Raw genomic sequence first — 24,858 nt, forward strand, 5'->3', positions numbered from 1 at the left:
GACAAACATATATATCCATGTCACCATCATTACAATCAAGATAAAGAAAACTCCTGGCTCGGGCCAGTAGACTCAGTGGATAGAGCATCGGCCCGGCATCTGGACATCCTGGGTTTGACCCGCGGTCAGGGCACACAGAAGCAGCGACCATCTGCTTTTCTCCCCTTTCCTCTCTGCCTTCTCTTCCTCTCCCCTCCCCCAAGCAGTGACTCGATTGGTTGGAGCATCATCCTGGCCCTAAGGATAGCTCCATTGGTCCCAGTCACAAACTCAGGCACTAAAAATAGCTCAGTCAACACTCAGATAGGGGTTGCTGGGTAGATCTTGTTAGAGGTGCATGCGGAAATCTGTCTCATTATCTCCCCTTCCCTCGCTTAAAATTTTTTTAAAAAAATAATAAATAAATGTAAAAAAAGAAAATTCCCCATCATTAAAAAAATTCCCTTGTTCCCTTTCACAGTCTGTCCCCATCTCCTTACCCTGTATCAGAGTCGACTCACTGGAATTTGGGGACTCATTAATTTCAATGTGGACTTTGAGGCCTTAGATCTGTGCTGTATAATATGTTAGCTACTAACAACATGTGGCTTCCTAAATTGATATAAAATGAACCATTCAGTTTCTCAGTTGCACTAGCCACATTTCAAGTGCCTTATAGCCAGCCACACGTGGCTAGTGGCTGCATACTGGACAGGAGATGCATAAGATTCTTTCACCAGTACAGACAGTTCCACTGAGTAATGCTGAGATGTCACCTTGGTGGAATCTGATCTTCACCACATGGAGGTAGGCCAAGCAGCATAAAAGCTGAGTAAGTCATACAAGTCACAACCGAGCTTTATGTTACTGTATTTATTACATTTATCACCAAGTAATTAATAAAGCCCATAGGTGTGGAAGGGGGAGGAGTATTTAATGGGATAGCATGATAATGACAACAGTAACTATGGGGTTCTTCACTACATAGAAATTCTTCCTCCATTATCAAGTTTGACAAATATCTTAATTTTATTTAGGGAAATGGTAATTTCCCTTATAACTCATAAGGCACAATTTTGTTTTACTAGTAAAATTAAACCTCAAAATCACAGTCTTATTAAGTCTATTTGTTTTTAAGAAAGGAGGCATTCTAAAGAAAATATGCTAAAATATTAACATTTGTTAAACAAGTAGTGAGTGCATGAGTATTTCAAATATTTTGCTGTACACTTTTGACTGTTTGAAATATTTTACCATCATACCTCAGGGATATTGCGGGTTCATTCCAAACCATCACAGTAAAGCAAGTTGCACAAATTGTTTGGTTTCCCAGTGCATATAAAAGTTAATGTTTATACAATACTGTTATCTATTAAGTGTGCACTGGTAATAGATCTAAAAACTGTACATACCTTAATTTAAAAATACTTAATTGCTCAAAAATGCTAACCATCATCGGAGTCTTTAGTGGTTTATAAACTCGTTGCTGGTGGAGGGTCCTGCCTTGACGTCGGTGGTACTGACTGATCGGGGTGGCGGTTGGCGGTGGCAATTTCTTAAAATGAGAAAATGAAATTTGCTGCATTGATGGATTCTTCCTTTCAAAGTTGATTTCTCTGCAGTATGTGATGCTGGATGCTAGCATTTTACCCACAGGAGAACTTGTTTCAAAATTGGGAGTCAATCCTCTCAAACAATGTTGCTGCTTTATCAACAAAGTTTATGTAATATTCAGAATCCTTTGTTGTCAACAATCTTCAGGGCACCTTGGCCAGTAGACAGAGAGACGCAAAGTGAACAAATGCTGTTAGAAAATGGCACTAAACTTGCTCCATGAAGGGTTGCCACAAACCTTCAATTTGTAAAAAGTGCAGTATCTGTGAAGCACAATAAAGCAAAATGCAATAAATCGAAGAATGCCTGTAAAGGATAGAAAACAGTAGGATTTCATATTAATGTTGGACAAGAATATTAAAGTTATCAAGATTGTTCATGATGTGATTAAACAATATGGGTTAAAAACAGTATGCACTAGTATAGCATAAGAGTCAGTATAGCATAATGGTTAAGCATACAGGCTCTGGAGTCAGACTGCCTGAATTTTAATACTAATTATGCCACTTCCTAGCAGTGAAACACTGAGCAACTTACTTAACCCCTCTGTGCCTCAGTTTCCTCATCTGTAAAATAAGAATGATAACAACAGTATCTGGCTCATAGGATATTATAACGATTAAGTAAATGTATATAAAGATTAAGTAAATGTATATAAAGTAAATGTATGCACCCTGGTGCATAATAGATGCCCAATCAAGTATCAGTAGCTATGATGATAATAATATACCTTTGATTTTATTTTTAAAGTACACTTTTATTTTTAGAAAGGAGAAATGAAAAGATCAATCAAATGTTAAAGACTGTTACAGCTAATTGATAACAGACTAATTTAATTTTCTTCTTCTTTACTTATTTCTAAACAATTCCTTTTGTACTACATCAAGCAATTCCTTTTGTGCTTAAAACAACAGAAACACAGAAGCAAAACCTTGGCTAAGCCCTTCCCCCAAAGCGCCCTACAGTCTGATAAGCAGTGATTTTCAAAGTATAATAATTGGACCAACACCAGCAGTATCAGAGAAGTAGTTAAAAATGCAAATTCTCAGGCTTCACCCCAGACGCACTCATTCTGAGGTGGAGCCCAGCAATCTGTTTTAGCCTTACGTTTTAATTCTGATGCTTACCAAAGTTTGAGAACTGCCGTGCTAAGTCATAACATCTACCTTTGTACTTGTCCTCTCTCACCTTTATACGATGATAAATACTGCCAATCATTCTTCCTCAAATACTCTCTGCAATTCTTGTTCATATATTTCTTCTTCCACCCTTGGATATAGCTTCTTCAGGATAATGTTGAGAATAGCTCCTTTCTGTCCCCAGTGATTGTTTGATAATAATGCTTTTTGGAGCCAGCAGGTAAGTTGCATCAAGAGGGCCTGGTACACAACCTTAAAGAGTGAAGTGCTCGCCACTGTGCAAAGATGCTCACATTTAAAAACAGTTAACTGCTGATGGCCAAACAAAAACACATCTAAGCCAAATTTGGCCACTAGCCAGCAGTTTGCACTCACTTTTTGGCTAATTCTCTCTCAAATCACTAAGTAGTTGTGAGGTAGTGAAAAGAGTGAGGGCTGAACACGGAATAAAATCTTGATTTGAAGCCCACCCAGCTCTGCTACTTGCTAGCTGGGTGGTAATACAGGGTGTCCTTGGGTTATGACACAGTTCCATTCCTTAACAGTGATGTAACCCAAATTTTGGTGTGAGATGAAACACATCCTAGCCTAAGGAACTTAACACAGTTGTAAAATCATAATCTAGAACAGAAAAACACAACTAAGCCACAGAAAAAGGAAAAGGACATAAATATACTGTACTGTAATAACAGAAAAAAAATGACAAAAATTGAGCATAAAAAAATTCCTTACCTTTATTCCTGCGGTTCGCTGGCACACTGGAAGGGGCATTGCAAGGTGGGAGAGACTGACCTATTGGGAGGAGGAAGCTGGAGAGGCAGGAGAACCTGCAGAAGGTGCTGGAGATACTGCGTCAGGTGAACCAGGATTGCCTAAGGAACATGCAGGAGACTCTGGAGATGATTCCACCTGTATTACAGGTGTTTTACCTCGAGAAGCAGCTGATGTAGAGGGTACAGGATCTGTTGCAGGCCTCTCTACCTTCATAAAGAATTGTTTCAGACTAGTCTGGAAGGTTGATGACTTCTTCTCTTCCAAAATCTGCCTATAGCATTGCAAGGCTCCCATAACATCTCTGTAGACCTTACTGAATCTGTCATTGCTGGGGTCCTCAGCCTGAAATTTTGCCAACCCATCCTCTACCATAGAAAAACCTTCTGCCAAACCCTTGGTAGTAAATGTCTTGTCAACAGTTACATTTTTAGCAGCTGAAAGGCCTTTCTTGCTTACACTTATGTTTCCTGATGTGTCCTGGGTGCTTGAGGAAGCTAAAAGGCTGACCTTCAAAGAAGGGAGCATTTCCCTACCAGCAGCTTCATCCTGCACCTTGAGGTTATGCAAGTTGGCACGAGCTTTGAAACGCATGAACCAACCCCTACTAGCCACAAACTCTTCACTCCCTTCCCCCCTTTCATGTTTTATTGCCTCAAACAATTGTTTAGCCTTCTCCTGAATCAACGTTAGACTAACTGGTATATGTCGCTGATGCTGGTCTTCCAGCCACAAAACTAGCAATCTTTCCATCTCAATCATTATGCCACTTCGCTGTTTAGTAATCACAGTAGATTTCATAGGGGCTGATCCCTTTACATGCTCTAGGATACGGTCTTTATCCTTGATAATTGTTGCTACTGTAGAGCGGCTAAGGCCTAGCACATGGCCAATGTTTGTTGCTGATTCTCCTTTTTCTGATCTCTTTACAATGTCTAATTTCACTTCCATTGTGATAGCTTTCCTCTTCTTTGAAGCACTACCATCTGAAGACTCTGACTTTCGTTTAGGAGCCATGATAAGGGCCAAAAAGTCACCAAAGCAACACAAACGAAACACTTGCACTTTTAACAGTCCAAAATACGTAGACAAGAGTACTGGGGGATGCCAACTCCCTCACTCATATGCTGTGTAACTGCATATTCTTCTGCCACACGCAACTAAACTAGTTTGCCCAGATAGTCCGTAAGTACAATGCTAATGGCGTAAGCTGAAACACTCTCATCTCAATTTTTTAAAGTTTTTATGGGAGTGAGCGTCATAAACTTGAAATGCTGTTGAGACCATTGCAACCTGAGGATCCCCTGTAATGAAAATAATGTTAACCTTTCAGTTACATCTTCTCATCTGTATAGGGACAATACTAGCTATCTCACAGGATTGCTTTAAATATTAAGATAATATACTTAAAAAACACCTGCCGCCTGACCAGGCAGTGGCACAGTGGATAGAGTGTCGGACTGCGATGCAGAGAACCCAGGTTCAAGACCCCGAGGCTGCCAGCTTGAGCATGAACTCATCTGGTTTGTTTATTAATTTATTTATTTTTTTGTATCTCTGCATTTTTCCGAAGCTGGAAACGGGGAGAGACAGTCAGACAGACTCCCGCATGCGCTCGACCTGGATCCACCCGGCACGCCCACCAGGGGCGTCGCTCTGCCGCGACCAGAGCCACTCTCGCGCCTGGGGCAGAGGCCAAGGAGCCATCCCCAGCGCCTGGGCCATCCTTGCTCCAATGGAGCCTTGGCTGCGGGAGGGGAAGAGAGAGACAGAGAGAAAGGAGGGGGGGGGGTGGAGAAGCAAATGGGTGCTTCTCCTCTGTGCCCTGGCCGGGAATCGAACCTGGGTCCCCCGCACGCCAGGCCGACGCTTTACAGCTGAGCCAACTGGCCAGGGCCAGAACTCATTTGGTTTGAGCAAAGCTCATCAGCTTGGACCCAAGGTTGCTGGCTTGAGCAAGGGGTTACTCAGTCTGCTGTAGCCCCACGGTCAAGGCACATATGAGAAAGCAATCAATGAACAACTAAAGTGCTGTGGCGAAAAACTGATGATTGATGCTTCTCATCTCTCTGCGTTTCTGACTGTCTGTCCCTATCTATCCCTCTCTCTGACTCTCGCTGTCTCTGTAAAAAAATAAATTAAAAAAAAACACAACTGCCTTATACTAAGCCCTTAATATATTTTTCAAAGAATTTGTGATATTTATTTTCCTGTATTGCTCTGATTGATTATATGCTTATTTTACTTGTATTTATGAACAGTTTAGATCAGACTATTCTATTAGACTGTGAGCTCCCATGGGAGAGGGATGGCCTGCATCTCTTTAAGTTCCTGTAATATCTGCTTCAGTGATAAGTCCCTCCCACAGCTACCCTAAGCTTCAACAAAAGCTTGTAACTTGCCATCTGATTGTCTGGCATAGGGATCTGAAATAACACAGTCAATTCTTAGTACAGTTGTACATTTCATAGGAGAAAGAATGTGGCTGACTTAAAACAATCCCTAAAGTTATAATCCCTTTCCTTTTCCAATATAAATGAGAAAAACCAATAATGCTTGTTCTGTTGTGGATGATTTTTGTGTACTTTATTGATTTTTTTAATTTAGAAATTAAATTTAATGGGGGATTTTTATTTTTATGTTAAGTAGTTGCCTTTAGCTTTTATATTTACCAGGTTTGTTAAAAGCAATCCAGGAAGTTTAGAAGTGCCATACTAGAAATTATGAAAAACAGAATGCATTTCAGATAGTGATGCTAGGGTGATGGTTGTGGAAGAGTTATGTGTCAGAGCAGCTAACATTAAATGCTCAGCTCATTTTTCCCATCTGAAATACTGAGACAAGAGAAAGAACTATTATGTATTCCACAAAATCTTATGAAAGTTATTAGGTAATGCAGATCATGGAATTTTGAAGAAGAAAGAAGTGTGTGTATCTCATGTAAGGAGATTAAAAATTTCAGCACTCCCATGGCCTTATAAGAAACAGAATGTTGGCCTGACCAGTGGCTCAGTGGATTGAGCTTTGGCCCGTTGGCCCTGGCCGGTGGCTCAGTGGATAAAGCATTGGCCTAGCATATGTACGTCCTGGGTTCGATCCCTGGTCAGGCCACACAGGAGAAGCAACCACCTGCTTCTCTCTCCTTCCTGCTCCCTCTTTTCTCCCTCTTCCCTTCCCACAGCCAGTGGCTTGATTGGTTCCAGCATGACCCTGGGCCTGTCCTATGACGATTGCTCAGTTGATGGGAGCACATCAGCCTCAGGCACTAAAAACGGCTAGGTGCTTGAGCATAGGCTGGTGGATCCTGCTCAGTGTGCATGTAGGAGTCTGCCTCACTATCTCCCCTCCTCTCACCTAAAAAAATAAAAACAAACAAACAGAATGTCATATTTTATCCTAAATTTTTTTTTCTTATTTTATAGGCACACATGCCTTTTATGTGCCTGTAAAGAATTAATTCACCAGTTGAACTTGACATGGTTAATATTATTGCTCCTTTGTTAGCTTTCTTACTCTTTGAACTTTGACTACATCTATAGATTCATTAATTATGTGACTTTCAGGTTAAAAGATCTAATTCTAGAATTGCTTGAAAACTTACTTCCAGTCCCTACCCGTCAACTATGCTTTACACCACGGTATTTCTATTTTTTCCCTCAAAAGTATAAGTATTATTATTATTTTTTTAGATGAGTGAGAGAGACAGGAAGGGAGAGTGTGATAAGTATCAAAAAGTATAGTTCTTAAAACTAGAACTATAGTAACAAATGGGTTTAACTATCAAATTTAGTTTGGGAAGAATGATTCTAAATAATCAGGGTTCCATGTATGGAAATGAGCACTGGATCAAGTCAAGTGGATTGTGCTTGACAAGCCAGAGAAAGGCTGCCCATTTCTTCACCAGATGGGAAGTGGTTATTTTGTTACAGTATGATTCAGAATTACAAATTTAGGTGCAATTTAAGAAATCTATTTCACTGTTTATGTGTATTACCAATAAGGAAAATTTGGCTTGCTGAGTTTAAGACATAAAAGTACAAGCCAGTGTTAGAACTACACACTTCTGTCAGCTTTCATGTACTCCAAGGCTTTCATAATTCAATTCTTTTAATTCTGTATGAGAAAAAAAAACCTTCACTGCAGACATAAATTCTCAGGTCTAGAAGAAAATAATTTCTACTTAAAGGGCATATCTAATTTCTCAATTTATAAATATTCAATTAAAACTCAGTTCCAAGATCACTTAATTCATTACCACCAAACTATTGTCAAAACAGATACTATAAACAACTTTTTCTACATAAGTTCTGAAAAAAAAACAACTATTGAAAATTATCCCCTTCAAAGTAAATACCATTAACAACTTTGTTTACACTTGATCTTAGCCAAAAGGCCGAGAAGCAATAACGACTTGTTTAAAGGTCAAATTATTTTTGCATGGGTGAAGTAGAAATGAGTAAGGAACTAATTATCATTTGAAGGATTTCTCTTCCAAACATATTCTTTCTTTGGAAGAAAATTATATACAATAATTAGATGAAAATCAGTACTAAGACTCTATAGGAGTACTTTACAGATGGTTTATTTCAAGCATCAAATTCTATTTACTCAAAAAACCTAACCAGGTAAACAGTTCCCTTGGCAGCTACAGAACTCAAGTGATCTCATGGACTGCACTGATGTTATCTTATGCAAAATGTTACAGAAATTTTGAACAAATTCACTTATCTAAGGTTTTCAAAGCAAGAATTTCCAGAATGATAAGTGAAAGGGGCTGACTGTACAATAATTTAAATACTAGCTTTCAATTCATATATGAATATGGTTTCCATGACAGGGCAGTTTCCTAGCACACAAGTAATGAAATAAAGCTCTTTCATCTCCTTATTAGTACTTCTTACAACACCTAGAGTCACTAAAAGGAGACCCTGAGACTTAACAAAAGGTCTGATCTTAAGGGCTCTTTTCTTTTTTAGAGAAAGTACTATAAAAAGCACTGAGTCTGAGATAAAAGGGTGATTTGACCTTGGACAAGTTACTTAATTCTTTCTAGTCTGCTTCTGTAACTGTAAATGGAGTTGACCATACCTGGTAAAGGTATCACAGACCCAGTATGGGGGTCAGATAACATATAAGAACATAGGACATACACTGTGTGGATGAAAAAGGGCCACATATGAACCTGACAAGCTCAGGGGATGCCTGCATGGCTGCTCTTAAAAACCCAGAGACCAAAGTAACCACATAGGGTGGTCTGAACATAAAAATTTCTAATGAAAAGCAGGTCATGGGGGTAGTCCCATCCTAGCTCTGTAGCTTCTTTCTTGAGAAGGTCAGTCTTTACCTTTGAAGTTGTCTCCTGTCTTTGTGCAACTAGGAAAACATACCTTTGAAATGTTCCAGTAATTTTCCAGATCCCTCAAAGGCACAACCGCAGAACTCGAGACCACACTTTATCTTGTTGCCTACATACCATCTCTATGTGCTGTAAATGTTAACTATCCTGCACCCACCAGTGTAAAAGATGTCTCTCCATTTTACTTTTTATCCAATCTCAGAGACTTTCCTACCTTGCCATCAATGAATTTCATGTAATCCTCCTTACACCTGCCCTTTGATTCTAATGTTTAAAATAAGCTGCAAAACTGCCACTCTCTGGATCATTTTCTCAATCCGTTGAGGTTTTGCTTCCTGGCAGTTGTGTCAGTTTGGCTTAAATAAACTCTTATAAAACTTTTTCTTAGACTGGATCTTCTTTGTCAACAACTGTAATAGTAACCCGAAGTTAGTTACTATATTATCAATACTGGCCTAACCTTTCCTGCCTGTGTCCCTTTCTGTAAAATGGGTACAGATCTAGGTCAGTACCTATCTAGTCACTTACTGTAAACTTAAGTCATTTCCTTTCTGGACATGTTTCCTAACAAGGTTATTAGGAAGAGCAAATGATATAGTGTATGTAAATGCTATAACAGACATTTATTAAGAAGTTATTGATGGCTCTGAAGGGAGGAGGTATTATTTAAACTATAAACTGCAAAGACGGTCAGTGAAGGAATAATGGCGCCTTAATCGACACCCCGGTAAAGAGAGAAAAAAGGCAGAAAATGGAGCTCAAGCACCTCAGTGGCTGGGAACAGTGGGAAGAACGAGAATTAAAAAAAAGTGTGGCAGGAAAAAAAAAAAGACCTTAAGAAACAATCCGATAAGCAATTCATATTTTCCCCCTTTTTTCTTATGACCGCCAAACTAGAGAACGCCATTTCATTCCACTTCCCGGCCCGCCATATCGCTGGACATTTATTTACTGTACCTTCTTCACTGAGAGCCTGTCATTTCCCTCCCCTTCTAGAAGTCGTGAACTTCAGACCCTTTGCTTCGGACACCCACACCCCTCTAACTGTTTTTTATCAAGCAAGTTTTCCTGTATCCTTCCCTCCGCCTGAGGAGGAAGTGAAGCAAGGCGTACCGCAGTGCATCCTGGGAAAGGTGGTTTCTCATCACCCTTTTGCTTGGGCTCTAGAGTGGGGAAGATGGCAAAGCATATACAGATAAAACTACAACTCCCGGCAGACAACTCAAGTGACGATTTCCCTTTCTGCCCCTTTCCTCTTCCTCCTCTCCGCGAACGCTGAACCGTGTAGCCTCACGGTACTTGAAGTTCTTATAGGACCTAAGATCCTAGTACTTGACGCCAAGAGAGAGACTGGAAGACTCTAATTCCCAGAGGGCAGAGCGAAGCTGCGCCTGCGTACTCTCAGTGAGAGCGTGTATGTCTGTGTGTCTGAGGAGAGAGAGCGAGAGTGAGTGAGTGAGTGTGAGTGCTGGGTAGGGTGGTGGCCGTTACGTTCGGGGCAACGGCTACGGCAGTGGAGAAGTAAGAAGAGAAACAACGTCCGGCGCTTCCGCCTTCGCTTAGGTGGAGGAGGAGCTGGTAGGGAAAGGAAACTGATTCGCCCCGGGCCTGGACTAGACTGAGTTGGGCCGGTGGGGGTCTGTGCTATGAGCCTTTGAGGGTCGCTGGGGACGCGGAGCGAGACACGAGAACCGAGAACTATGTCTCAGCCGCCGCCGCCGCCTCCGCTGCCGCCGCCACCTCCTCCCCCTGAAGCTCCGCAGACTTCGTCGTCCCTGACGGCGGCGGTGGCTGCTACAGGGTTGCTCACGAAGCGGAGAGACCGGAGAATCCTCTCCGGCAGCTGCCCAGACCCGAAGTGCCAGGCTCGTCTGTTCTTCCCGGCCTCCGGTTCTGTCAGCATCGAGTGTACCGAGTGCGGACAGCGGCACGAGCAACAGCAGCTGCTGGGGGTGGAGGAGGTGACCGACCCGGACGTGGTGCTACACAACCTGCTGCGGAACGCGCTGCTGGGGGTTACGGGGGCACCCAAGAAGACCACGGAACTGGTAAAGGTGATGGGCCTTTCCAACTATCACTGCAAATTGTTGTCGCCCATATTAGCGCGCTATGGAATGGACAAACAGACAGGCCGGGCTAAGCTTCTCCGGGACATGAACCAGGGCGAACTGTTCGATTGCGCTTTACTGGGTGACCGCGCCTTCCTCATCGAACCAGAGCATGTTAACACGGTGGGCTATGGCAAGGACCGCTCCGGAAGCCTCCTATATTTGCACGACACTCTTGAGGACATCAAGCGGGCCAATAAAAGTCAGGAATGCCTCATTCCAGTGCACGTGGACGGGGATGGACACTGCCTGGTGCATGCTGTGTCCCGGGCTCTAGTAGGCCGGGAGCTCTTCTGGCATGCCTTAAGAGAGAATCTGAAACAGCACTTTCAGCAGCACCTGGCCAGATATCAAGCCTTGTTCCATGACTTTATTGATGCTGCTGAGTGGGAGGACATTATCAATGAGTGTGACCCTCTGTTTGTACCGCCTGAGGGTGTTCCCTTGGGCCTGAGGAACATCCACATATTTGGACTTGCCAATGTGTTACATCGCCCTATAATTCTGTTAGATTCTCTCAGTGGCATGAGAAGCTCTGGTGATTATTCAGCCACCTTTCTGCCTGGGCTCATCCCTGCAGAGAAGTGCACTGGGAGAGATGGTCATTTGAACAAACCAATCTGTATTGCATGGAGCAGCTCTGGTAGAAACCATTATATCCCCTTGGTAGGCATAAAAGGAGCTGCTTTGCCCAAACTGCCTATGAATTTGCTTCCTAAAGCATGGGGCGTGCCTCAGGAACTTATTAAAAAGTACATCAAACTTGAGGAGGACGGTGGTTGTGTTATTGGAGGAGACAGAAGTCTGCAGGATAAATACTTACTTAGACTTGTTGCTGCTATGGAAGAAGTCTTTATGGACAAACACGGTATCCACCCTAGTTTGGTTGCTGATGTCCATCAGTATTTCTACAGGAGGACTGGGGTGATAGGAGTTCAGCCTGAAGAAGTCACAGCAGCTGCTAAAAAAGCAGTGATGGATAATCGCCTTCACAAGTGTTTGCTCTGTGGTGCCCTTTCTGAACTTCATGTTCCTCCAGAGTGGTTGGCTCCAGGAGGGAAACTATATAACCTGGCAAAAAGTACTCATGGACAGCTGAGGCCTGACAAAAATTACAGCTTTCCTTTGAACAATTTGGTTTGCTCATATGATCCAGTGAAAGATGTTCTACTACCAGACTATGGATTGAGTAACCTTACAGCATGTAATTGGTGTCATGGCACATCTGTGCGAAGAGTCAGAGGAGATGGGTCTATTGTGTATTTGGATGGGGACAGAACTAATACTAGGTCCACTGGTGGCAAATGTGGTTGTGGATTCAAACATTTTTGGGATGGTAAAGAGTATGACAATCTACCAGAGGCTTTTCCTATTACTTTGGAATGGGGTGGCAGAGTGGTCAGAGAAACAGTATATTGGTTCCAGTATGAAAGTGATTCATCTTTGAATAGTAATGTTTATGATGTTGCAATGAAACTTGTTACCAAACACTTTCCTGGTGAATTCGGGAGTGAAATCCTAGTTCAGAAAGTTGTCCACACTATATTGCATCAAACTGCCAAAAAGAATCCTGATGATTATACTCCTGTAAATATAGATGGTGCTCATGCCCAAAGAGTTGGAGATGTACAAGGACAAGAGTCAGAGTCTCAGCTTCCAACTAAAATTATTCTTACTGGACAGAAAACAAAAACTTTGCACAAGGAGGAGTTAAATATGAGTAAAACTGAAAGAACTATTCAACAGAACATTACGGAACAGGCTTCTGTAATGCAGAAACGGAAAACAGAGAAGTTAAAGCAAGAACAAAAAGGACAGCCCAGGACTGTTTCTCCCAGTGCCATTCGTGATGGGCCATCCTCTGCACCTGCTACCCCTACCAAGTCACCCTATTCACCAACAACTTCTAAAGAGAAGAAGATCCGAATAACAACTAATGATGGACGACAGTCCATGGTTACACTTAAGTCTTCAACTACCTTTTTTGAACTTCAGGAAAGCATAGCCAGAGAATTCAACATTCCTCCATATTTACAGTGTATTCGATATGGCTTTCCTCCTAAAGAGTTAATGCCACCCCAGGCAGGAATGGAAAAGGAGCCAGTTCTTTTACAGCATGGTGACAGAATTTCAATAGAGATTCTAAAAAGTAAAGCAGAAGGTGGTCAGTCTGCTGCAGCACACTCGCCTCACACTGTGAAACAAGAAGAGATTGCTGCTACTGGTAAACTGTCATCTAAGGAACTTCAGGAGCAAGCTGACAAAGAAATGTACTCCTTGTGTCTTTTAGCAACGCTCATGGGTAAGATCAATTTAACTCATATGGTAGTCCTTAATCTAATTGTGAATATAATACACTTTTTTTCGGTTTTTGTGGGAAAAAAACCTGGAGTCATCATAAAAACTAATTATATTATTTAGCTGTTTGACAGTTAATGGTTAGATATTAGTATGATTCTCTATTGAGTAAATATTAGGAAAACAACTAATAAAGTGAAAATAGTATCTTAATGATCACCAGATTATTTAAATATAACTTACTCTTTTTTAAAAAATTACTCAATTTATTGTGACATTGGTTAATAAAATTATATCAGTTTCAGGTGTACAATTTTATAATATATACTTTATATTGTATTGTGTGTTTACCACCTCAATAACTTATTCTTTTAAATAGGCTTGTAATGGATCCATTTAAAGCTTTTTTCATTCCCTCCTCTTGGCTCTGTTGAGCCTGCCCACTTTTCTTTCCTCCCTTTACATTTATTTTTTAATTTTATTTTATTGCATATCATGTGACTTTGGGACTTCCTGTTTGATGAATTGCAGTTTCTGATGTTTTTATTCAGACTGCACTCCCCACCTAATAGTCTCTCTCCTCCATTTGCTGTTCTTCCTTTCCCAGTTCATCACATTTTTCTTATTTGATCATTACTATTTGTGTTCAAGTGATTTCCTTACTCAGTGACTCTTTGCCATCAATTGTAATGAGCTATTGTAACTAATGAAAAACATGAAAACTGAGGTAGATGTTAATGGGGTTGCATAAGAAGCGTTTCTTTTTAATAATTCAGCATAAAGGAAAATATATTGTGAACAGAATATGTAATTTAAAGCTTTAAATGATTGGAGATATGATCCAGGTGCACTTTTTACATTTGTATTTGCTTAATCTGTGTTTTTAAATCAATGCTAATAAATTTTATGTAGGATTTATATAAGACTTAAAGTAAAAGTAAATTTTAAGTATATAGTAGAAGGGCCTTATTTTTTGCTAGGATTAGAGCTTTCAACTAGAAAAGTGACCTGGGTTTTGATTGTTTTCCAAGAGTACTAAATATCAGTGAATTAGGTCTTGACTTTCCAAAATGAAGATTATTTATTCTTGGCTTTTTAAATTAGGGGGTCTAGTAGTTAATAGGAGATCTAAAAGCCCTGTATAAATTTATAACTTGATATTGCTGATTTTATTTTAGTAGACATAGTTATTGAACTGGGGGATATATCAAGAAATATAGTAGGCACTTTACATATTTCTTTCTCAGAGTTTTTAGTTTCTTAGAGGTTGATTGCATGGAATAAAAGAAATATTGTGTGATCTTTGGAATCAGAAAGACTGAGAATTTGAATCTCGGCTCCTTATTAACTTAGTGATTTCAAGTAAATTGCTTACTCCCCAGTACTTCAGTTGTTCCTCTGTATAAAATACACCTCATCATTGGTATACAAGCTAACAGTATATTAGCTGTAGAACTCTGAAAATTAAATAACATCAGCACAAAGTGGATAAAATTAGATATGTGCAGAAAAAAAAAAATCTTCCAGGTTAAAATTAGGAAAGAGGCTTCCTGAATAGAAGATGAACTCTTGAGAATGTGGCTCAGTTCATAACTAATTTTGGATGCTAAGCACCTACTATAGTGCCCAGCAGGTAACAGGCACTTTGAAATGTTGTTGATTGAATTAAATAGATGACTTTAACATATCTAAACAAAGGCTGTGCTAGCAGAAATGGAATGGATAGTCAGCACTGAACATTGAAAAAGAGTTGAAAAGCAGAATTTGGCGCTGTTTATACACTGCTGTACAAAGGGGAAAGATACATCATTTGTGATTCATGAAAATTCTGGAAACTAGGAAGGTAATCTCTATTGAGGGGCAGGAATATGTGGTCAGTCCTCATCATGTCCTGGCTGAAAGATCTCTGTCCTTTTACTGTTTCCATATTCATCAAGCATTGATTCTGGTTTAGCATCCTGATCTAAATGTTGATGTACAGTTGAGAGTGTAAATGAGGATTATATGGCATGGATGAGATTATTATCAGTAGTCTAAAAGTCTGGTCAGCCATATTTCTTAACAAAAATTAGTACAATATAATTCTGTTTATAATTAGTCACTTTTTAAATTTTGGTTTGAGGTTTCTGAACCTGAATATCTGAGTAATAGACTGGACTGCAATGAGTTCACCAAGATGATGTCTTCCTGTTATGATCCTTTCCCTCTTTACCTCCAACATTTATGTTACTACCCTTACAAACCACAAAATTTTTTTGTCTTCTCCTTCTACTCCAGACACAAAATTTGAACAAGAAAAGAGTGTTTTGCTAATTTTATAATGGTGGCACTTGAGAGATTTTTCTGCTTATAATGCTAAGGCATTGCCATATATATATATATTATATATATATAATATTACTTTTCTGCCTCTAATTCTCTTATAACTATATTTGAATTATATAGAAGATACTCAATAAAAAGTGGTGTGCTTGTAAGAATGTCAACTAGGGATAGTTATATACACAAAACGTTATGTAGAGTGGTGGGAAACTATTGATGTTGAGATTGAAGTGGTCTGGAAAATGGAAAATGACAGGGCTTATTTAGAAAATTGCAAGTTTCAAAGTGCAGAATTATTTTGTGAATTACCAAATGTGAACTAAGCTGCCGATATGTTAATTTAGAAAATAGCTCATCAAACTTTATGCTGTTCAAATAGCTCGCCCCTTCTCATTTAAGTTTAGGCTTAAATACCACCTTAAGAGAGGCTTTCTCCTTTTGATCACCTTATCTAAGAGTTTGAGAGACCTTTGCTAACCACTCTAAGTAGGTACCTCTATCATTGTATCCTTTTCATTTCTTTCATAGCACCTATTACAAGTTTTCAAATTCTTATTTGTTGGTTTACGTATTCATTTGCTTCCCCAACTGTATTATGAACTCCATAAAGGCAGGGACAGTAGCCTGTTTTATTCACCAATGAAAACACTATCACTTAGTACAGGGACTGACACTTATTAGGTACCAAGAAAATGCTTGCTGAATGAATGAATTTATTTCAGCAAAATGAATGTCTGCTATGAGTTAGGTACAAAGATGACAGAAATAGTCCTTGCCTTCCATAAACTTAAACTTATCTGCAGGATCCCAACTGAGGGCATCCTATACTTTTATAGCTTTCATCTTCATTAAATAGCTTTTATATCTTCATTAAATAGGTTGAATTCTTGATAGTTAGGATCATGAGCTTTTTCATTTTTAAGTAGAATATTTACTTTCTACAATTTCATACTATTTGTACTTTGAAGATTAAATTAAACATTGATTCTCTTCCTTTCTGTACTAAGCTACTTTGATACCTTTAATTTTCTTTCATATTTTTTCAATCACAAAATTATTTTTAAAATTTGAAGAATTCAAGTATGTATAAAGTAAAATGTTAGTTTTCTTCAGCATTTGCACTCCCCAGGAGTAAGACTGTGTGTGTGTATGTGTGTTTGTATATATGTACACATTTACACACAGGTTTGTGTATTGGTATGTGTATGATAAATATATCATTGTTGATGATGACACTAAAAGCTGTATGGGCTCTATACACTTAAAGAACTGAGTTAGAGGAGCGAAACAGGCATGCCTTTCTTAGAGTTTTTTGTTTTATTTTGAGAGAGGAAGAGAGAGATGGGGAAAGGATATTTCATATACCTGGCCAGGTAGCATATTTGGTTAGAGCAGGGGTCGGGAACCTATGGCTCGTGAGCCAGATGTGGCTCTTTTGATGGCTTCATCTGGTCCGCAGACAAATCTTTAATAAAAAAAATAGCATTAAAAATATAAAACATTCTCATGTATTACAATCCATTCATTTCCTACTGCTCATGTTCATGGTTGTGGGTCGCTGGAGCCAATCACAGCTGTCCTCTGAGACAACACAAAATTTTTATTGGATAATGCATAAGGTACACGGGTCATTGTATGGCTCTCACGGAATTACATTTTAAAATATGTGGCATTCATGGCTCTCTCAGCCAATAAGGTTCCCGACCCCTGAGTTAGAGCATTGTCCTGATATACCAAAGTTGCGGGTTTGACCCAGTCAGGGCACATATAAGAATCACCACTGAATGCATACATATGTGGGACAACAAATTGATGTTTCTCTATCTCTCACTCTTTCTCCCTTTCTCTCTAAAATCATCAGTAAGTAAAAAAAAAAATTTTTAGAATAATATTTCATATAGATACTATATTTTTGAATTTACTCGCTTCATAAATTACAAAGTAGGAACTTCAAATCATCTTTTAAAATATCTAAAGTTAGTAAATTGGAATGATCTTTTAAATTTCTTTTAAACCCATGATTGTATTACTATATTAGTAGTGAAAGTTAGAAAAAGATATTTTACAAAATGTTTCATTTTAAGGTACTTTTTTTTTTTTTCCTGAAGCTGGAAACGGGGAGAGACAGTCAGACAGACTCCCGCATGCGCCCCACCGGGACCCACCCGGCTCGCCCACCAGGGGCAACGCTCTGCCCACCAGGGGGCGATGCTCTGCCCCTCTGGGGCGTCGCTCTGCCGCGACCAGAGTCACTCTAGCGCCTGGGGCAGAGGCCAAGGAGCCATCCCCAGCGCCCGGGCCATCTTTGCTCCAATGGAGCCTTGGCTGCGGGAGGGGAAGAGAGAGACAGAGAGGAAGGAGGGGAGGGGAGTGGAGAAGCAAATGGGCGCTTCTCCTATGTGCCCTGGCCGGGAATCGAACCCGGGTCCCCCGCATGCCAGGCCCACGCTCTACCGCTGAGCCAACCGGCCAGGGCCCATTTTAAGGTACTTTTTAAAATTAAAAAATTACTTCTTATTAAAATGGAAAAACCATCAAATAAACCAAAAGAAACCATAATACCACTGCCATAATATAACTGCTGTTCAAGTAGGAGACATGAAGACTATTAAAAGGAAGAATTTGCCTGATCTGTGTTGGCACAGTAGATAAAGCGTTGACTTGGAACGCTGAGGTCACTGGTTTGAAACCCCAGGCCTGCCTGGTCAAGGCACATATGGGAGTTTATGCTTCCTACTCCTCCCCCCCTTTTCTCTCTCTTTCTCTCTCTCTTTCTCTCTCTTTTTCACCCTCCCCTCTCTAAAATTAATTAAAAAAATTTTTTTTAAATGAAGGATTTTTGAGGAGGGCAGGGTATGAAATGAAGTTGATGGTGTAGACTTTTTTTTTACATTTATACACACAGTGTGTTGAATTTAAGTATTTTACTGTTGTACTATAAAGAAACCATTGAATTATGAAGTAAAATTATTGGAGACTAAGAAAAATATGAATTAACATAATATTTGCTAGATGTTTTATAAAACTATTCTTATTCTCTAAGGGTTTGCTTTCTAATGAAATTATAGAAAAATAATTTTGCACCCCTTTTTAAGATTTACTCTTTTAGCAACTTTCAAATATTCAATATGTATTTTTTAACTTACTGATTTTACAGAGAGAGGGGTGAGGGGGAATGAGAAGTATCAACTCATAGCTGCTTCACTTTAGTTGTTCATTGATTGCTTGTCATGTGTTCCTTCACTGGGCAAGCCCAGGGTTTTGAACCAGTGACCTCAGTATTCCAGATCGATGCTCTATCTGCTATGCTACCACAGGCCAGGTCAAATATGCAATAATTTTAGCTATAGTCACCATGCTGTCCATTATATCCATGACTTATTTACTTAATAATTAGAAAGTTGTACCTAAAAGCCTTTCCCTTTGTTTTTACTATGGTTTTGTTTTACTAGATTCATGAAGAGGTACTGTTGCCACTATTACTTATATTTTATCAGTAACATTAGAGACCATTATCATGACTGCTTTCAATTAAGTATTTTCAGGACCTCTTTCAGACCTTGTTAAAAGGAAAAACCTCATTTATACAGTTCATTCATATACATTCATTCAACAAATGCTACAAGTTCTACTACGACTGTCCAGCCCAGTGCCAGGCCCTGGGAATAGAAAGTCAGATAGGCCACTGACCTTTTCCTGACTCTGAAAAGCTTCTAGTCTAGAAGGGGAATAGAAAAGTAAACTAAATTAATGTGCAGTGTGGTATTCATGGGCACTGGAGCAACAAGGAATGTTTCTACTTAGCCACTCTGAAAAACCCTAGAGGAAGTGACACCTAAAGTTATATTTACTTATTTATTTAAAATTTATTCAGGTAACATTGGTTAATAATATTATGTAATTTTCAGATGTACAACATAATTTGATATGTGTAGACACTATTGTGTGTTCACCACCAAAAGTCTAGTTTTCTTTTGTAACTTTTGTCATATATTTGACCGTTTACCCAATTCACAGTCCCCCAATCCCCCTTTCATTCTTGTGACTACTATTCTATTGTATATATCTGTGAGTTTTGTTTTATTATTTCTTTTTTGTATGGTTTTGTCCTTTTTCATCTGACCTGTTTCACTTAGTATAGTACCCTCAAGATCTATCCATGTTGTTACAAATGGCAATAATTAATTTTTTAATGGCTGAGTAGTATTCCATTGTGTGTGTATTTACATATATATTTATATATCTATATAGATTCATAAGAAATGTTATTTTTCTTACTAGTACTTGGGTGGCCAGTTCTGAGTAGTTTACTAGTTTAGTTCAGATTTTTACCCCCCCAAAATTAAGTGCTACCATATAATTTTTTGATATATTTTCCAAGTAAATGATACCCTAGAGTATTTTATAAAATACTGAGTACAATGAAGTTAGCATTGGTAATAATTAAATGAAAGCTTATCACCATAGAAATAATTTATTCAAATAAAGTTTAATAAGTTTAAGTTCATTAAGTTTAATTATAGCCTTATTCTAGTAATACTGTGTCATTAGTAATGAATTTATGTGTAAGAAATATTCTAGTTAACTGAAACTTTTAAGTGGCAGGGCTTTTTTTTTTTTTTTTTTTAATTTAATTTTATTTTTTTTGTATTTTTCTGAAGCTGGAAACGGGGAGAGACAGTCAGACAGACTCCCACATGCGCCCGACCGGGATCCACCCGGCACGCCCACCAGGGGCGACGCTCTGCCGCGACCAGAGCCACTCCAGCGAGTGGCAGGGCTTTTAAAATTTATATACTTTCAACTGATATACTAAGAAACTTGAGCCACCTGTCATGCAAATTCATATTCTTGTTTATGAATGTTGAAAAGGACTGGAGCTCTGTGAAACTGTGGGTACATAGTATTATTTCATTAGTAACCTACTTTCAAAACTCAGATCAAATAGTATCATTTTCTAGTAGGAAAGATAAAAGTTAATCTTTCTTCAAAAATTAACTATAAAAGCCCTTATTATGAAAGTAGTACTGTACATTATCAAATTATAAAATAATGAAAGTATAAAGAAACAAAACAACCACCTTCCACAAACCAAAAGTTACTTTTATGTTCCTTCCATTCTTTATTAACTCCTTGAAAAATGATTATCATTCTTAACTTTTTATTTGAAACTTTTTGAAATAGGCACTATCAAAGAATGTTCTTGAAAAAATGTTTTTGTGACATGGTGGTTTGTTTATGGATATTTCGTGAACTTCCAAAGGCTATTCTAAATCTCTTCAACAATTTATTTTTCCCCTAAATTTCTATTTTTAAAAGACCCCTTTGGAACAAGAATACAACATTAATTACTTATCTTCAGTCTACCTATTTACTTTTTTTCTTAGCCCCTTCCATCTTTTTTTTAAATTTGGTTTTAACATAAGTATAGAAAATATAATTTTATATTATTCTTTTATAAATTATCTTTCTATAGCCTTCTCTGTTATTTTAGTCCAGGGTTGCAAATTAGTATCCTTTAGGCTGTATTGAGTTATCAGATCTATTTTGTTTAATAAGCCCAGTATTTACTCATGTAGTTTTAAAGGAATTTCTGAATTAGCTTCTACATTTAAAAATTGAGAGCATTCACATTAAAAATCCAGATTTCTGGCTTCTCCTGAAAGGCCACATGATCTTGAAACGTTGGATGTACTTTTCTGTGACAGCAGTTGGCAGCGGCTGCCATCTTTAGATGGGCCATGGTTTAGCCTCATCATCCCATATCATCTCCTTGTATATTATACCAGGTTGCCTTGCAATCTCTGTTAGATGATAACCCATATTAAAGCAACCCTGAATTGAACACTTTTTTTTGTTGCTAATACTATATCTGTTTTTATTTTACAGGAGAAGATGTATGGTCTTATGCAAAGGGGCTTCCTCACATGTTCCAACAGGGTGGTGTATTCTACAATATTATGAAGAAAACCATGGGTATAGTTAATTTCTATTTTATTGATTTTATTTTTATATAACATCTTTATTCAAGCTGTTAGAAGATTAAGAAAGTTCAGACAGTATTCTTCTAAAACCATTTCTAATGTTAATTTTAGGTATATATCCTTTAGCAGTCTGCCTAATTAGAATGGATTGTTGTCTTGATACTCACCTGTGTTTTCTGCTGTAATATTACTAAAAATCTATCACTTTCTTGCTCCTATTTTGTCATTTAAATTATATATATGATTCTTAACAACTGAAGAAAAATTGTGAACCTGACCTGGTGGTGGTGCAGTGAATAAAGCATTGGCCTGGGTTGCAGAGGACCCAGGTTCAAAACCCCGAGGTCACCAGCTTGAGTGTGGGCTCATCTCGCTTGAGCATGAGCTCTCCAGCTTGAGCATGGGGTCTCTGACTTGAGTGTGGGATCATAGATAAGACCCCATGGTTGCTGGCTTGAAGCCCAAGGTTGCTGATTTGAGCAAGGGGTTACTGGCTTGGCTGGAGCTCCCTGGTCAAGTCACATATGAGAATATGAGAAAACAATCAATAAACAACTAAGGTGCTGCAACAAAGACTTGATGCTTCTTATCTCTTTCCATTCCTGTCTGTCACTCCCTCTCTTTCTCTCTAAAAAAAAAAAAAAAATTGTGAAATTAGAAGCAGAATTGGTTGGAATGCTGGTGGCTATCCCAGAAACAGATAATGAGTTTTTTGTTTTGTATTTGGGCTGATTGTTATATACTTTAGTGCTTTCTGGATTTTAGAGGATAAGTCATTTTATATTTAACTTCTTTGCATATTGTGTATACATCAGGGGTCGGGAACCTTTTTGGCTGAGAGAGCCATGAATGCCACATATTTTAAAATGTATTTCTGTGAGAGCCATACAACGACCCATGTACATTACGCATTATCCAATAAAAATTTGGTGTTGTCCTGGACGACAGCTGTGATTGGCTCCAGCCACCCTGCAGCCATGAACATGAGCAGTAGGAAATGAATGGATTGTAATACGTGAGAATGTTTTATATTTTTAACATTATTATTATTGTTATTAAAGATTTGTCTGCGGACCAGATGCAGCCATCAAAAGAGCCACATCTGGCTCACGAGCCATAGGTTCCTGACCCCTGGTATACATTGTTTGGAAAGGGATGTGTGATTGTACAACTATCCTCATAGTTTTAAGGTCTTAAAGAGAGAGAATTCCAGTGTGTGTATTTGGAACATACATATTTTTTCAAAAATTTGATGTGAATGCTTTTGGGCTCAGACTTTTTATCACTCTGGCTTATCTTTTTTTTTCACCTACCTCACCTGAGTACAAATTTAAGTGCATAATCTCTATTTTATGGTTTTTATCTTCCTCACTTTTTTTCCCATTCTTAACCCCAGCCGCAATTTGGCTGTGGTAGAAGTGTTCAAATGTATATAAAAGCAGCAATAATAATAATATAATGAGCCCCTATTTACCTACCACCCAACTTCAAAAATTATCAGTACATTTTACCCCGTCTCAACTGGACTATTATAAATTCCACATATAATATAATATCATCTGTAAGAACTTCAATATGAATCTTGTTTTTTTTTTTCCTTTTAAAAAAATAACCACGCCTGACCTGGTGGTGGCACAGTGGATAGAGCATTTGACTAGGATGCAGAGGACCCAGGTTTGAAGCCCCAATGTTGCAGGCTTGAGCATGGGCTCATCCGGCTTGAGCATGGGATCATAGACATAACCCCATGGTCACTGGCTTGAGCCCAAAGGTCGCTGGCTTGAAATCTAAGGTCTCTCTGGCTTGAACAAGGGGTCACTTGCTCTGCTGTAGTGCCCCCCTCCCACTTCTGGTCAAGGCACATATGAGAGAGCAATCAATGAACAACTAAGGAGCCACAACAAAGAATTGATGCTTCTCATCTCTGTCCCTTCCTGTCTCTCCCTATCTGTCCCTCTCTCTGTTGGTGTTTAAATTTCCTTGGTTTTTGATTATCTCAAAAATTTTTTTATCTTGGTGTTTTTGAACTGAGGACCAAAGAATGGCTTGTTTTCTCCTTCCCTCCCTTCCTTTTTTTCTAAGAAAAAGCTTATTGAAGCATAATTTGCATATTGTAAAATTCACCTTTTTTAGGTATGTAAATTTTGACAAACATATAGACATGTAACCACTACCCCAATCTAGATAGAGAATATTTCCATCATTCTAAAAAGTTGCCTTATGTCTCTTTCTGATTAATCCTAGACCCTGTCAACCACTGATTTTATTTCTGTCTCTGTATGTTTGCTTTTTTTATATCACCATATAAATGGAATTATATAGTGCCACCTTTTGTTTGTGGCTCCTTTGATTTAGCACAGGGTTTGGCAAATTACTGGCTATGGGCTGTTATCAGGCCCACTGCTTATTGTATATAAAGTTTTATTGAAACAGCTGCTCTCATATTTACATATTGTCTATGGTTGTTTTACACTACAATAGCAGATCTGAGTAGTTGTGACAGAGGCTCTATGGTCTTCAAAACCTAAATATTACGCCTTTACAGAAAAAAAATGCCAATTTCTGTTTTACCCTAATGCTTTTGTAATTCATCTATCTAGTTGCATATATTAATAGTTCATTCCATTTTTAAATTTTTTATTTTTTTTAATTTTTATTTTTCTGAAGTGAGTAGTAGGGAGGCAGAGAGACAGACTTCTGCCTGCACCCGACTGGGTTCCACCTGGCAAGCTTACCAGTGGGCAATGCTCTGCCCATCTGGGGCATTGCTCCATTGCAACTGGAGCCATTCTAGCACCTGAGATGGGAGCCATGGAGCAATCCTCAGTTCCTGGCCATCTTTGCTCCAATGGAGCCTTGGCTGCGGGAGGGGAAGAGAGAGATAGAGAGGAAGGAGAGGGAGAAGGGTGGAGAAGCAGATAGGTGCTTCTCCTGTGTGCCTGACCGGGAATTGAACCCAGGACATCCACATGCCAGGCTGACGCTCTACTACTGAGCCAACCAGTCAGGGCCTAGTTCATTCCTTTTTATTGCTAAGTAGTATTTATTGTATGTATCACATTTAAAAAAAAATCATTACCAGTTGAAGGACACTTTTTTTTTCTTTTCAGTTTTTGGCTGCTATAAATGCATCCACTAAAACCCTTTGTGTACAGGCCTTTGGACATGTTTCCATTTCTCTTTGGTGAATACCTAGGAGTGGGATTGTTGAGTCATTATGCTGAATATATGCTTAACTCTATAAGAAACTTTCAAAACATTTTGTATTCCTACTAGTACTGAATTAT

At 38.9% G+C, this 24,858-nt stretch overlaps 2 protein-coding genes across 4 annotated transcripts in view; one reads left to right on the forward strand and one right to left on the reverse strand.

The window, feature by feature from the left end:
* Positions 1-837: 837 nt before the first annotated feature.
* On the reverse strand, positions 838-9,956 carry LOC136401162 (uncharacterized). 3 transcript variants are annotated; one of them, XR_010750478.1, is made up of 3 exons: positions 9,817-9,956; positions 3,465-3,604; positions 838-1,856 (listed from the first exon to the last, which is right to left on the reverse strand). XR_010750478.1 is itself a non-coding variant. In XM_066378938.1 (3 exons), exon 2 carries the CDS (start codon positions 4,518-4,520, stop codon positions 3,525-3,527), a length of 996 nt encoding a protein of 331 aa, XP_066235035.1. In that variant the 5' UTR covers positions 4,521-4,807; positions 9,817-9,939; the 3' UTR covers positions 838-1,856; positions 3,465-3,524. The 3 variants fall into 3 exon arrangements, 2 of the variants coding, with proteins under 2 accessions (XP_066235035.1, XP_066235036.1); XM_066378938.1 differs by having other exon boundaries at positions 3,465-4,807; positions 9,817-9,939; XM_066378939.1 differs by having other exon boundaries at positions 838-1,899; positions 3,465-4,807; positions 9,817-9,939.
* Positions 9,957-10,275: 319 nt separating this feature from the next.
* Positions 10,276-24,858, forward strand: part of VCPIP1 (valosin containing protein interacting protein 1) — a 34,125-nt gene continuing 19,542 nt past the window's right edge. Inside the window, exons 1-2 of the mRNA XM_066378940.1 lie at positions 10,276-13,269; positions 21,477-21,563. Of these exons, the coding sequence (XP_066235037.1) occupies positions 10,560-13,269; positions 21,477-21,563 (2,797 nt within the window). The 5' untranslated portion in view covers positions 10,276-10,559. The remainder of the gene's footprint in view (positions 13,270-21,476; positions 21,564-24,858) is intronic.

This window comes from Saccopteryx leptura, chromosome 3 (genome assembly GCF_036850995.1).
Source record: "Saccopteryx leptura isolate mSacLep1 chromosome 3, mSacLep1_pri_phased_curated, whole genome shotgun sequence".
Classification (NCBI taxonomy): domain Eukaryota; kingdom Metazoa; phylum Chordata; class Mammalia; order Chiroptera; family Emballonuridae; genus Saccopteryx; species Saccopteryx leptura.